This window comes from Marmota monax, unplaced genomic scaffold (assembly GCF_021218885.2).
Source record: "Marmota monax isolate L192 unplaced genomic scaffold, Marmota_monax_Labrador192_F-V1.1 WCK01_AAM20220418_F8-fsc00044, whole genome shotgun sequence".
Lineage (NCBI taxonomy): Eukaryota > Metazoa > Chordata > Mammalia > Rodentia > Sciuridae > Marmota > Marmota monax.
In genome coordinates, this window is record NW_026695198.1 from 13,634,435 (window position 1) to 13,650,200 (window position 15,766).

The window sequence follows — 15,766 nt, forward strand, 5'->3', positions numbered from 1 at the left end:
TTTTTCCACTGGCCACTGAAGTTCTTCTCATTTTGTTTTCCTTTTTTCTTTTTATCTTGGGCTCTTCCTTTAGCTGTATTGTTCACTTATCTTTAATTTTCTTGATCCTTCCTTTTATATTATATTTTATATTATTCAATGATACTAGTGATGTTTAAACTCTCAAATATTGTACTTTACAGTTCTAGACATCCCTTTGGTCCTTTTTCTAGTTTTATTTTCTCTGCTAAGATTTCCCATCTGTTTACCATTATGAATGCACAAAATATGGATAATGTTTTCCTCTAAATGCATAAAATATGTATAAAATTTTCTTTAAAAAATCTTTTGTTATCCAAATTTCACCTCTCTCTCTCTCTCTCTTTATATATATATATATATATATATATATATATATATATATATAAATAAAAATTATATATATATATATATATATATATATATATATATATATATATATATATATTTTTTAGTGGTGCTGGGGATCAAACCCAGGGCTCACATCTCTCTATATTAAAGTCTGTCTTTATTGGTAGATCTTTCGGCTTGATTTTGGGTCACACTATCCTTCTTTTCCTAACTAGTAATTCTGTATTATATGATAAGCACTGTGGCTGCGTCTTCGTATGAAGGCTTGTCTTCTCTAAGGGTTGCTGAGTTTTGTTCTCTTAGGAATTAAATTAATGGCGGATCTACTTCAACTTTGTAGGTATAATTTCTGACCTATTTAACTGGCTCTATTTAAATGTCTACCTCACTCTTAGGAATAGCCATCAATATTTGGCTTTTCCTAGATCTCCTCTGAATGCCCAAGGAATTCCTGGAGATTTACTCATTCTCTCAGGAGTGGAATTCAGAGGAGTCCTAGCTCAGTCTGGCCTCAGTTACTCTATTCACTTACCAAACACAGAACACCCTCCCTCAGTTCTTATAAAGTTTACAAAAACTGCTGCAAAAGCAGACCAGTTTTCAGCCAAAGGTCCAAGGGGAACATTCCTATGATGTCTGTCAACAGCGTCTTCTCAGCCTTCTTCTCTGGCACTGTTCCACAAATCCCTGCCCCTTCAGGGGCCTCAGACTGCAGGCCCGTGCCCTCAGCTCTGTGAGAGCCCCACTCTTCCCCGGCACTGCACTTCCACCTCCATACAAGCTGGCTCTGGATGTGATACCACGAAGAAAGCCAGGGTGAAATGAAGGGCTCAGATCACTCATATCCTTCCTCTGGAGAATCAAGTCTTCTGCTGAGTCTTTCATCAAGTGCCTGAAAAGTTGATTTCATATATTTTGTCTAATTTCAAAATTGTTTGATGGGAAGGGACAAGTCAGCCATTCTGTTGACTAGGTGCAGATGTTAACTTCTAAAAGTTTATCATGAGTTTGTTTATCGTAAAAACTTTGCTTATCATATATGTATTTAATGTGCACTGTTGCGTAGTTAGTATTTAATTGTTCAGGTTTAGCTAACTGATTCTTGAATAACAACTATGTAACATGGATAATTTTGTTCCTCAAGGACCTTTTTCTTTGTCTGTGGCATAAAAATAAAAAGATTACCTGCTTGATGGCATTTTTGTGATTGCTAAGTAGGGTACAGAAAGCACCTAGTATAGTGAGTAGTGTATTAGAAATGTTAATGTTATTTTATATTCATACTATATTAAAAAATCTAAAAACATCACTAAAACATGAAGAATAATTATTACATAGTAGTATTTATTTGTTCATTTTGACCTCTGTATTTTCATGCTCTTTAACATGAATACCTATCTTTTAGTAATCAAAACGAAATAGTATTTTAAAGGAAATTTGGCTCCCAGAAATTTTGATATTAGGCCTTCACGTTAGCTTATATTGACTTACTTACGTCAACAATTTGGCGAAAAAGCATAAGTTTTTTGTTCAAATTTCTAAAAGAATTTGCTGATCAAGAAGATAATAAACAATGAAATCAGCCAAGTAGCATGATGCTTGCCTGTAGTCCCAGCTACTGAGGTGGCTGAGGTGGCAAGATTGCTTGAGGCTAGAAATTTGAGATGAACCTGGGCAATGTAGATACAAACAGCTTCAAAATAAAGAGAGAGAGAAAGCAAACAATGAAACCGACCTGATCGCATAAGCATCTGAACACTGGAATGCAAAGGGTATTAAGAATGTTAAGATATTAATGCTATTAAAAGATTAATAATAGGCACATATGACTTTTCTTGCTTTGTTTTGTTTCCCTCATTTTTTAAACTGAGATATTACAAATCCCTGGTTACTAGAGAAAGCAATAATGTATGTTAGGAAGTCAATAAAAAATTCATAAATGTATATATTATAATGTCATTATTCTTTATGGTAAGCAAGAGTGTTTTAAGAAAGATAGCATTTCTAAAGAAGCAATCATATTTGCTTCTTGTCTGAAAAAAGAATAGCTCCATTAGCAAATAATCTGAACATCATTGGAAAAGGAATATTGATTTGGGGATTTTTATTTTATTTTCTCTCTCTCTTTTTAATGTATGCTCTTAGGATTTTCTTTCTCTCAGTTAAAAATTTTTATGTGGAGAATAACTCCTCTCACATTCTCAATTTTCCTTATCAGAACTGAGATGCTTAGAGCTTATTTGACCCTTTTGTATTAGGAAAACAGAGATATGTTTCCTATCTTAAATTACTTTCTATAAAATATGTCCTCAACTCAGCCACCAAAATACTAACAATGCTATTAAAGAAAGTTTCAGATCATAAATGTCAAAAGTCCATAAAGAGAAGATAAGAACATCAGATTGAAACTTGAAAAAAGAAAAGTTCTTCCTTTTTCATCTCTTGATACTTTTGCTTATATTAGAGGGTACAGATTCTCTACATTGTCAGAGGATCAAAGAATGCATCATAAAATCAAAGGCAGTACACAGCCTGTACAGCTTTGGAAAACGTTGCTTCTCTGAGCTAATCTTGCAATACTGCAGCTCCTATTCCCATTATAAGTTGGGATTCATGGAGCCTAGAAAGTCTCTATGATTCTACAAACCAGAGACCATCTTCCCAATGCCACAGTACCTCAGAGTATCCATGACTATTAATCAGAGAAGCCGGTAACCTGGTAACAAAAACAAATGCATATAAAAGCAAAGCAGATACACGTTTTTAGCTTTTTTATGGTGGAAGGTAGGGGGTGGGTTACTGGTGATTGAACTCAGGGGCACTCCACCATGAACCACATCCCCAGCGCTATTTTGCATTATATTTAGAGACTGGGTCTCACTGAATTGCTTAGCCCCTTGCTGTTGCTGAGGCTGGCTTTGAATTCAAGATCCTCCTGCCTCAGCCTCCAGAGCCACTGGGATTACAGGCATGCACCACCACACTCAGCTTTAGCTTTTAATAATTTTTTAAAAGTTTGAATATTTCATATTGCTGAATATCATTTGTTTGGTTAAATTATTAGAAAAATTTGAACAAGATAGTGATCATTTATAATAAGGTACTGTCTCTAAATAGGAGGAAAATGAAGGCTCATGGCCTTTAAAGAAAACTGTCTGTGATCATTAAAAGAAAAGAAGAAGGGGCTGGGGATATAGCTCAGTTAGTAGAGTGCTTGTGAAGCCAATATGGAAAGCAGTATGGAGATTTCTTGGAAAATTGGGATTGGAACCACCATTTGACCCAGCTATCCCTCTCCTCGGTCTATACCCAAAGGACTTAAAAACAACATACACAGCCACATCAATGTTTATAGCAGCACAATTCACAATAGCTAAACTATGGAACCAACTGCCCTTCAATAGATACATGGATAAAAAAAAATGTGGCATATATACACAAGGGGATATTACTCAGCAATAAAAGAAAATAAAACCATGGCATTTTCAGCTAAATGGATGGAGTTGGAGAAGATAATGCTAAGTAAAGTTAGCCAATCCCCTCCCCCCAAAAAAATGCCAAATGTTTTCTCTGATATAAGGTGACTGACCCATAATGGGGTGGGGAGAGGGAGCATGGGAGGAATAGGTAAACTCTAGATAGGGCAGAGGGGTGGGAGTGGAGCAATGATGGTGGAATGTGATGGACATCATTATCCAAAGTACATGTATAAAGACAAAAATTGGTGTGAATATACATCGTATACAAGCAGAGATACAAAAAATTGTGGTCTATATGTGTATTAAGAATTGTAATGCATTCCACTGTCATATATAAATAAAAAATAATAAAAAAAGAAAAAGAAGAACTTAGAAGACAAACATCAAGAAGAAAAATAATTTGTTGAAATAAGTTCTAAATACAAGGAGCATGTCTAGGTGAGACATACATGTTAAAAGACTAAATATTTAAACCCCTGAATTCCTATGGTATTACTTTATTTTTTACATGTAGTATACTTCTTCATGCTCTAGCCAGATAAAGGGAGAAATTAGAATAAAAATTATATAAATTTTAGTAACATATTTTTTCTGACTCTAATTCATTATCTAATAACTGAGAAACTGTCTATGGATTATTTTACCTAATCTTCACAAAACTCATGAAGTATTTTTATTACTCCCATTTTTCTGATGTCTGATATCTGCAGTAAGAAAGTTACTATCCTCAAGCCATAGATTAGAAACACTAATGAAATATGAAACAAGGGTTATGTATCTACAAATAAAGCTCATGCTGTTATTAATTTTAACACTCTGCTATTTACTGTTTCTACAAGATTAATTTTGTAAGATAATTAATATTAATTTTGTTTTACTGTATTAATATTACTCTACATTAAAGTTTTGAAACACATACTCCTTTCTAAATGTCAGTAATTAAAAAGTAAACATGACAGCACTTACGAGAAGAAAAACTGCTAAACCAGTAAACTCCTAGAAATTCCTGAATAGATGAATTTTAAAGAAATTTCATGTTATATTTCCATAAGTTTTCATTTTAATACAAGCAAACTCATCCTATATTAACACAACAAATTAAATTCTTTTTTGTCCTAAGAAACCAAAAAATTGAAAAACACATTAAAATTGTGAGAATTAATTTATCTCCACTAGAACATTTTCATCTCTTTCCTTTTGTACTCTTTAGTACTCTTCTACTTAAAAGATTTAGAGTGATAAAAACATATACATTCACTATTGTTAAGGGTATTTCTCTCTGAAATAATAGAACATAAGATATTTGAAAACAAAATCATATTTTCACTCCAAAAGAAATTCACACATAGGACCAGTTTAGACATTTGAAATTTTTAAAGTGTTAATAAAATATATTAAAAGATTTTGAATTAGTTTTATCACAAAAGCTACTGTTTCTCAGATAATGAAAATAACTGGCAAGTTTTGTGGCCACTCTTTGGTGAATGTGTATTCAAGTATTCAACTTCAATAGTTTTAAGATTTCCATTCAGAGATGATGAATAGGTTGTCAGTGATATTGTAATATATAAAAATCTAAACAAATGCCTATAATTTTTACAATCACTTTAAACAATTCAGTAAGATCAATATAATATCTTTAATAATTATTAATTTGATGTCAATTTGTAAATAATTGCTGAATTAATTACAGTTCCTTTGCACATTTTCAACCAAGAAAATATACAATAAAACTATGATTTTGCACCATTTTCAAATGTCTCTTACATTAAGCAGGAAATTCAGATTTGTCTGAATTATATTAAAATCATTAACGTAGCTAAACAAATCATCTTGAAATACAACATCACCTTTCTATTAAATATGTAAAAAGGGCAAGTTTATTTCAAAAGAAACAAAACCCTAACAATATTTAACACTGGTTTTTAATTTGTTTAAGATTTGCTTATACAGTGTATTAATGTAGAACCATCAAAATTGTGCTACTTCAAATATGTTCATATTTATCAAAATAATAGGAAAGTATATATCAATATAATATTATAATATCAATATAATTTTAAAGCTTAAATATTTTCAAATTGTTTATGACTTTATTCACACAGAAACATGTAAACATAGAGTACAAATTTCTAGTTTTTTGTATTTCCTCCTCTATTCCTTCCCCAACTTCTACTTTTTTCATATCAACACATGGATAGGCACAAAACATTATTTTTTTCTCCTAGAAATTATACATTTATAAGCAAGAAAATTAAAGACAGTAATTTGTGTTACACCAAAACCAAATCACATAAATGTCTACCTTTGTTTAAATATCCATGTTAAAAAATGAGCTATAGTGCTTTGTACTGACTTATTACATATTTTGGCAAGCAAATACATTTATAGCTTCACCTACTTTCTCTCCAACTCTTTTACTATATCCTAAGAAACATAAATTTTTACTGTCAGTAGGCAATTGCACAAAGTTAAAGGAACTCTTTTGTTCCTCTGTTTGTATCTACCTGAAATGTAGGTGGGTTAGGGAATATCAATTTATTTGAAAAAAAAACATTTTTTGCATAAAATCTAGCATCGTTTTTTCAATATTCCTGTTAGCCATGAAAAAAAAAGTAATAACACTTTCAGGGAATATTCCACTTCCAAAATTAATAACATTTCAGGGAATGTTATCAGTATAACATTTTTCTTTTGGAGTATGAAAGTCATAAGTTGTTACTAGTGTATTAAAAGTAATTATTTGTAGCTCAGATGTTAAAACTAGCAGAGAAAGGATGAAGGCTGGACTTGGGTCTTAGAATTTTAGCTCAGTGCTTTGACCACAGGCAACAAAGACCACATCACACGGTGGCCCCCCAGCTTTGCCAAAATACTCAGTGAAAAGTAGCATAAACATGATAAAGCACATTATCATTGCTATGAGTCAGTATGTAACTTATTCAAAATGATAAATATATATGTAAAATAAGCAACCCTACTAACTACAAATATATGAGAAACAGCTCTCTCTCAAATAAAGAAATCTTCACCTGGTGTACAATTGAGATAAAGGGACATTGGCAAGAGTTTGTTTATGGGTTTAGATTTTATTTGTAAATTATCGATTTGATTCTGAACATTAATCTACTTTTACCATTGGAAAACGAACTTACAGGGAAAAAAAGCACAACATTTCTTATTAAACTCCATAAAAGTAAATCATGTAATACAATGAGCTATTATATTTATTTAAAAGGCAATCTCTACCTCCAAACCTTAGTTATATTTGCAAATGTTCTTATCCTCTGTTGACAAGAAACAGAATTAAAGAATGAATAGGATGGAATATGAAAATAATGCCAAGCAGAAGTCAATCTACAAGGCTATGAGGGGGGCGGCTGAGTCACATGTAAGAAAAGCACAGGAAACATGGTAAGGTTTTAATATGATCTGATGATAAAATCGAATCAGAAAAAAAAAATTTTCTCAGGTTTATGCTAGAATCATTTATAACTTTTATAACTCTTCTACTACAAGCAAGTGGTCTTTTAAAAATATATCAGCAAGAGGGATAAAAAGGTGATATAAGCCGCATTAGTGAAAGTTTGTTAGCAAGACTTCATTGTTTCCAGGACAGGCTTTGGAAGACCTTGGGTAACTCAGAAACCTCTATTTCATGATCTTTTGTTTAAAAAAATAGACTTTCTAATATCCTCCTTACTTCTAGTACATTATATCTAACAAAAGTTTTCACTGAATATAACTACTAGGTTAGGGTTCCTGAATGCTCTGCAGATCCCCTGCAATGGAATCTACAGAAAGGGAGGAGGACATTCCTGTAGAAAAAAATGTAGGTTGATGGGCTGTATCCAAATCTAATGAACCAAAAAAAAAAAAAAAATGGGGGCAGGGAGCACTGGACAATGTACTTAAATGACCTCCCTAGATGATTTGTAAGGAAACCAAATCTTGAAAATCACCTTCCTGGAGTCAAAACTTCTATGTTTGTTCAAATTTGAATTTCCATAAACATAATGATAGTTACTCTGGAGGTAAGAATTACACATTTAAAAAATTAATAAGTCTGTGAATGGATGAATGAGTGAGTGAGTGAATGAATAGAACAATTGAGAGCTGTCAGAAAACTACAACTTATTTGGGTCTCAATGGGAAGAACATTCCCACTCTTCACCCTCTTCTCAAACCCCAAAGAGGTCATGGTTATTAGAAAATGTAAGATGCAGTATTACTAGTATTATATGTTAGTATGAACTAGTGCAATGCAACCGAGCAGGTGCATGATACTTGCTGAATGAATGTGTTTGAATGGATTTTCTCAAATGTCGTCATTGGATTATGGCAAGGCAAGCACAGGGCCTTGCTTAGCTCCTCAAAGGCCACACTTCAACCTGCACTCACTTGGCATTAGTGCAGGCAGAGATGGCACCAAAAACAGCCGAAGTTAGGATTCAGAAACATAAGTGAAAACTCTGTAGTGAGGAACATTTCACAGGACTGCTATTGTAAAACACAGGCTTACCAGGAGAAAACACTATTTAGCATGTGAAAGATATTTTCAGACATCTTTATAAAGTCCTATTTTTTTCAACTATGCAAATTGATTTAGTGAAAAGTAAAAAAATACATGTGCAGATTTTCAATAATCTGGTTAATTGTGGTCATTAACAGTCACAATAATTACTGGAAATTTTTAGAATATCATATATTTCAAGATGAAACCTACTCAGATTGAGGTGATTGGGAAGTTATTTTATCAGTATCTGAGATTTAGAGCACTAACTTCAGTGGTTCTTAAAAATTTGTTATATCTTAAAACAACACATGTTGGGGTATGTTATTCTCCAATATGTACTAATTCTATATTAAATCATTTTTGTATTGTATTGAATAACCTTACATATAGTATTTTAAGCAATATTGGAGGATACACAGATTTAATTTTTCAAAATCTTCAGACATTTGTCAAGAATCTTTTAATCCTCATTTTAAGGGACAATTTTTCTGTCATCCCGATAGTTCCATTCATCAATACTCAAAAAATACAAAAAACATTGACAAAAGTGCATATGTATGGTACTTTGTGTTTTACAGTGTTCTATATACCTTAAATTATAGATAGATGAGAGAGAGAGAGAGAGAGAGAGAGAGAGAGAGAGAGAGAGAGAGAGAGAGAGAGAGAGAAGGTAATTTTTAAGAAAACAGTTAGGGTCCTGTCCCTTTTTTTAATGTTGACATCATTGAGAAAAAGTATTCATTTTTCACTAGGTGAAATGTGTGTTCTTATTTTGCAAAGATGGGGAGCTTTTTGTTTTAAGGGGTCTTCGGTTTAAAAAACAACAGTAAATATTCTTTTTCTAAAAGGTTGATCAGGGTGTAAAACAATTTGCCAAAAGAATGCCTTAAGGTAATGAGTCCCTCTAACAAATTAAGTTTTTATTTTACAAAATTTGGCATGATATTGAGGTTACAGAAATTCAGTGACTACATTCAGTAAAATAATCAGTAAAATTATAAACTGTTCATGATTACTCAATTTAAAACAAGTGATATCTGTTTGTAATAACTTTATTTGGGTTGGCAATATAATTTTAATTTTTAATTTTATATAATTATGAGCTAAGGATGGAAAGCATAAAGCATGACTAATGTTTTTATTTTTAAGCATCTCTGGAATTGTGACTTTTAGATATATGCCTCAGCATCAATTCTAAGACAGCCTAAAAATTTTTTTACAAGTAGTATATTTCATACTAAAATTTGTAAGAAAGCCAGTTATGTCTGTCAAATATAATTCTGAGGATTTTAAAAATGAATACAAATCAGTATAAATCACATGGAGAAAAATCAAACACATAATAGCTATTTGAGTTTCAACTAGTAAAAGATGATAAATGCATGCAATATTTTAAAAATGGGCTCATATTTACAAACTGAAAAATATTTTAAACTAATGAAGCCCTTCAAAATTTTCTTGAGAAGAATGGAATAAACTATAGTTTTTATAAATTACTTTTTTTTCTATCATGACACCTTGTCACCATATTTTCAAAAAAACTGAATTCAATACATCTTTTTTTAAAATTTGGTACCAGGCATTGAACCCAGAGGTACTTAACTGCTGAGCCACATCTCCATCCCTTTCTATTTTTCTATATTTTGAGATAAGATTTCACTAAGTTGCTTAGGGTCTTTCTAAGTTGCTGAGGATGTCTTTGAACTTATGATTGCCCTGCCTCAGCCTCCTGAATCACTGGGATTATGGGCATGCACCACCATGCCTGGCTAGATTTTAATAATTTTTAAGAAAAATTATTAGTAAAATATTTTACTCATTGTGGCCATTATATGCCAAAATAACTACTGAAATATTTAAGAATGTTTTGCATTTGTGGTTGAGAATTCATGGTTTGAGGTTACATAGCAGATATATTATTTAATGTCTCATAATTACAGAATCAATTTCCAAGGTGCTTAAAACTGTTGTGTATTAAAATTCTACAAGTTTGGCTATTTTATTACCTGATAGGTACATTAATATTATATTAATCTATTTTTGTACTATGACTCTACAGACAGTATTTAAAACAATCTTACAGAAAACACTTATTATATTTTAAAAATTATAGATGCCATATATAATATTTTCATATGTCTAAAACAGTTAAAAAGATATCCACATATATACACTTAAACAACTGAGTAATTAACTATTAATCAATAATATATTAGCAATGCTAGATATTTTCATGGCTGAAACAAGAATCACCAGTTTTACTAATATCTACTAGTTCAACTAAAAAATGTTTCCCTTTATATCAACCAATTTTATTGAGGAATAATTACTGTTTATATTAATATTAGGTAATAATTATATCTTTGACTTATGCATTACCTCATAAGGTTTACAGAGTGCTTCCCATGCATGATAAATAAAATTTTCAGCCAGTTATATCTTGGTGTACATAACAAGTTAAACCCTTAAAAACACATAAGTTTTAGCATATTCATTCTACAACATACCATAGATTCAAAAAGATATTTAAAATACCAAATGTCTCTATTGCATCTTACAATAGTCCTATGTCCTAAAATTTGATATCACATAAATTTTCAAGAACTTAACATTTGTATTTTGCATGTTACTCTCAGTCAGTTTCAAAACTAAGAAAATGTACATGGTACTATTTGGAGAATAGTACAGTGGACTTAGAACACTCCATGTTAAAACAGGGAATCTTTATAACTTAGAAACCAACATTATTCTTCCACCAGTAACCTGTGCTGAGATGTGTGGGATTACAAAGAGAAAGTCAAAACTTAAATATTAAACTTGCTCAGTACACAAACTAAAATGTCTAAATGAAAAAGAAAGAATTAACAAAGGACAATTATGAATTGCTTATCATTAGGTATTCTCCAAAACCCAATCCTTTAGTTGGGAAACTAGAAACTTCATAAAAGAGCAGCTGAGATGTAGGGGATACCAGCACTGAGAAGAAACCTGTGTCTCCTTCAAGTATCCCTTAGTCTCATCCCCCTCACTGTCACTGACCAAGACAGAAGACCAGTCACAGAGGGGCCCATATCTCTGTGAACAAACCTACAGGAGTAATGACCACACTACACCCACTAATCTTATTCCTACTTGTCCTTCAGGACTAACCAGGGGCATCAGCATGTCTAAGACACATTCTCTGATCACCGTCCCTCACTTCTGCATTAAATGTTGCCTTTATATGAAAGTGGGTGCTTAGCCCAATTATTGCAGGTAGACAACACCACCAGAGTGTATTTACATTTTTATTTTGAGTGCTTTGTTCAGTGCAAAGTTCCTGCAAACAGACAATTATTATTTTATTTTTATATCCCCTGGACCAAGCTCAGCCTAGCATATAAGTGCTCAGTAAATGTTTATTGAATGTTGAATGGAAGTTGAATGCAGATACTGTGACTACATCTGGCACATCTACCACACTAATGATTTAGAGGTGAGGAGAAAGACTTAATTGCTTTTAAAAAATGCAAAAAGAGAAAAAGAAAAATTATTAATTGCATGTAGTAAAAATGCTACTATACAGTCTCCCTAATTGTGGAACAAATGCAGTTATTATACCAGGAACCATTTTGAACCTGCCATTATTGACTATGTAACACCTCTGAAGTCTAAATATGGAGACATGCATCATTTATTATAATGAAAGTACTTTACTACTATTGACACTTTAAATCAAGAAATGTGATTTAGAAAAAAAATATTTTTAGAAAATTTCTTTTTCCCCCTGGGACTCCATTCCATATTTTATATGTAAAACTTATGTGAAGCTTTTAAAGTTTTACCTTATTTTTTTCTCTTTCCAGTTAAATATAGTAGTATCTTGTCACAAAAATATTCAGAAATTGTTTTAAATATTTATATGGACAAACTGATATCACTGAATTAAAAACACATTGTGTTACAGATGGCTAACTCTCTAAAATAAAATTTCATTTTCTTCTTTTGAAAAAATGATTTTCCAAAGTGAGGCTCAATTTAAAAAATACCTATGTGTGGGGGAGTTAGGGGTATATTTCAGTGGTACAGCATTTGCCTAGCATGCAAAAGGCCCTGGATTCAATCCCTTGTGCCACAATAAATGAATAAATAAGAGAAATTTATACTGGAGCAAAACATACATATGCTTCACTAAGACATATAAAAAGATATTCTATATATACAAGATTAATAGTTTTCATGAAAGTAATGACCCTGAAGAGACTTAAAAATCTTTGCAAATGTTCCTGTCATTTATGAAACACATAAAACACTAATTTACTAACTGCCTCTTTCAACTTTATTCTATTTTTTTCTAAAGCATCCTTATAGTAACAGAGGGACATCTTGAGATGAGGGCTGAAATGTGAACTTTGGATATATATTAAAGATAATAGGTGTGATCAAGGGAATTATAATCAGAGAATAAAGCAGACAGACTTGAATTTTTATCACAGTTGCACACACAATAAAGCTTGATTAAGTATCAGAAGGCAAAGTGCTGCATACACAAAGCACAAAATACAGTCTAATAAATATTTCACATGCTTAGCTGATTTCAATTTGGTTCTTACATTTAACTTCATGAAAGTCTAATCTAAAGAATATGTTTAAATGTTCTCTTTTGCCTAAGACAAAATGATTCAAAACTTTTAAAAAACCTGTTAACCACTGCATACTTTATAATACAAGAGGAAAAAAGAAAGAGATAAATTATTAATTTTTAAAGTTACCCAGCAACTCCATTGCATCATCTTCGTTGTCAATGTCTTCTTCTGTTACAGATGGGGTAGGGCTGTGGATGGACTCAAAGGAATCCTGAGAAAGCATGGCTGCCAGAAGTTTCTTATGCTGCTGCTGCTGTTGTTTTAATCCTTTAGTCTTGGGCTCCATCTTCAAGCTGAAGAAATATTTACCATTAATTAGTTGTGGTGAGTAAAGAGAATTTACAAATTTTTTCATTCACGTATTCTGTTATGCAAATTGATGGACAGATCAAACTAATATTTTCCCCAAGGATAACAGAGACATAGAATCTCTCTGACACAACCTGTGGTAATTCACTAACAAATTCCCAAGTGAGTGTGGGAAACCTGAAAATTCCAACTCTCACTTAAAAGAGGAGACACTATGTTCTGCACCTACCAACTGTTGCCATGTGAGAATTAATAGATTTTCTGATATTTTAAAAGAAATAGAAAGTCCAGGTAATTATTTGCTGATTTATAAAACACATGATTGTCAAGCAAAATACAAGCCATGGGATAAGTATTTTAACCTACTACACTAAGATTCAAAAATAAAAAATAAACAGCTTTAATTTCTTTTGAGTGTGTGTATACAGTTGTCCCAGCACCATTTATTTGAAAACACTACCCTCTCCTCCAATCATCTTGCAATAATTATAGTGCTTTCAAGTCCACCTCTTTGCATAATTTCCTAGTTGACTGTTCTTTCTATTCATATATACATGTGTGTCCTCAAAGTCAGGAGACTGTTGAACGAGTATCAACATTTACCACTTTGAGTGAAGTGTGGACACCTTATTTCTGCTTCAATTCCTTTACCTTCCTTACTTTTAAATATTATTGTTTTGAGTGTCCAGTAGCATTATAATTTTTGTTTCAAAAACCACTATATATAATCCCTTGTATATACTCATATTTCTCCTATTTATTCTTCCTTCCCGATGTTCCAAGATTCTCTTGTTCATCATTTCCTGTTTGAAAAACTTCCTTCCTTCTTTCATGTCCTGAGTTTCCTTTCTCCACCATCCACTTCCACCATGATATTCTGCTTCACCTAGGGCCAAGAACTATGGAGTCAGCTGACCATGGACTGAACTTCTGAAACCATGAGACACAATAGGTTTTTCTTCCTCTAAGTTGTTCTTGTTAGGTCTTTTGGTCATAGTGATGCAAAAACTCTTTAACATTTATTGTACTTGGGATTGATCTCAGGGCCTCATGAATGCTAGGAAAGTACCCTACCAATGAGCTCTAACTCTGATTTCTTAACCAAAAAGGGAAAATGATACCTTAACACTTTAACCAATCAATCAAACTGAGTGGCACCAATTATGGAGCAAGGTGACATTATATACCTCCTAATATGATACCATGAGGAAATACATAATGAGACCTATAAAGAATTGTTTCCAAAAATGTTTAATCAAGAAATAATTCGAGAAATACAGATATGGGAACATTTTTCAAAATAATTAACATGTAGGTAGTCTTCAAAATCCCAATGTCACGAAGGAAAACAAAGCCAGAGGACTGTTCTAGATTTCAGAAGACTAAAAAGACCTGACAATTAAATTCTACACACAATCTTTATTGAACACTAGCTAAAAAAGTAATAAATAAATATACATACAAAAGCCCATAAAAGATCTTACTGAGACAATTTGAATATGATATAAAATTATTATTAATATAAAAAACTTTATGGCATCATTGTTAAATGTTTTGATATAATCATTATAGCTCTACAAGAATATATCCTCATTCTTAGGAAATGCATTCCAAAGACTTAGGGAATTGACAAGTGATAATATCTACAACTTATTTTTAAATGGCTCAGCAAACAAAGATTGCAAAATGCTAATGAGTATGAGTGGATTGTGTGTGAATATTAATAATCACTACTCTTAAATTTTCTATGGTTAGAAATTTTTCAATGTAAAAAATTGAGGAGAAAAATATATGAAAGCACACACATGAATATTTATTTCATATCTGTCTTCTATTCCAATTAGGTTCCCCCAACATATAAAGGATTATTGCTGAGATATAAAAATGTACCCCTTTAAAAATAATTTTTAAAATATCTTAATTACTACCCATGTAACTTTAAATAATTAAAGAAAATTAGTTTTACTCAATATTAGTATGGTTAAAACATAACTGTATATTTGCCAATTGATGGAAGAAGTTTCTTTAGTTCCATTTTATTGTCATGGTATTTGTATCTGCATCATTTCTATATGTCTTTTAACTGAGAAATAATGTAATGATTTGAAAGTCTACTGTGACCAGTTTTATTCACTGAGAAGTAATCCAAAAAGTCACACAATTTTAGTTTTGATTTCGCAGTTGATAGATCTAACATGCAAATTGTAATTTACATCTGAAATTATTTTAAGACAAATTATTTTAAAATAACAGTATTCGTGGGTCACTGTGACCCCATTAGCTTTGGATTAGGATAATGGATATACATATACATATGTTTCATGCAAAATTAAGATATATACTATCTTAAATATGTTATTTGATATAAATAAATATAACACCAATGTTTATTTTCATTCCCATAAAATAACATTGTTTTCTAAAGCTAATATATGATCAAAATATGGCTAGTTACAAATAAATTTATC

At 31.7% G+C, this 15,766-nt stretch overlaps 1 protein-coding gene across 1 annotated transcript in view; it reads right to left on the reverse strand.

Moving 5' to 3' along the window:
- The window catches only part of CUNH8orf34 (chromosome unknown C8orf34 homolog), a 404,315-nt gene that overhangs the window by 224,942 nt on the left and 163,607 nt on the right, over nt 1–15,766 (reverse strand). The window contains 1 exon segment of the mRNA XM_046428478.2: nt 13,116–13,282. Within this exon segment, the coding sequence (XP_046284434.2) occupies nt 13,116–13,282 (167 nt within the window).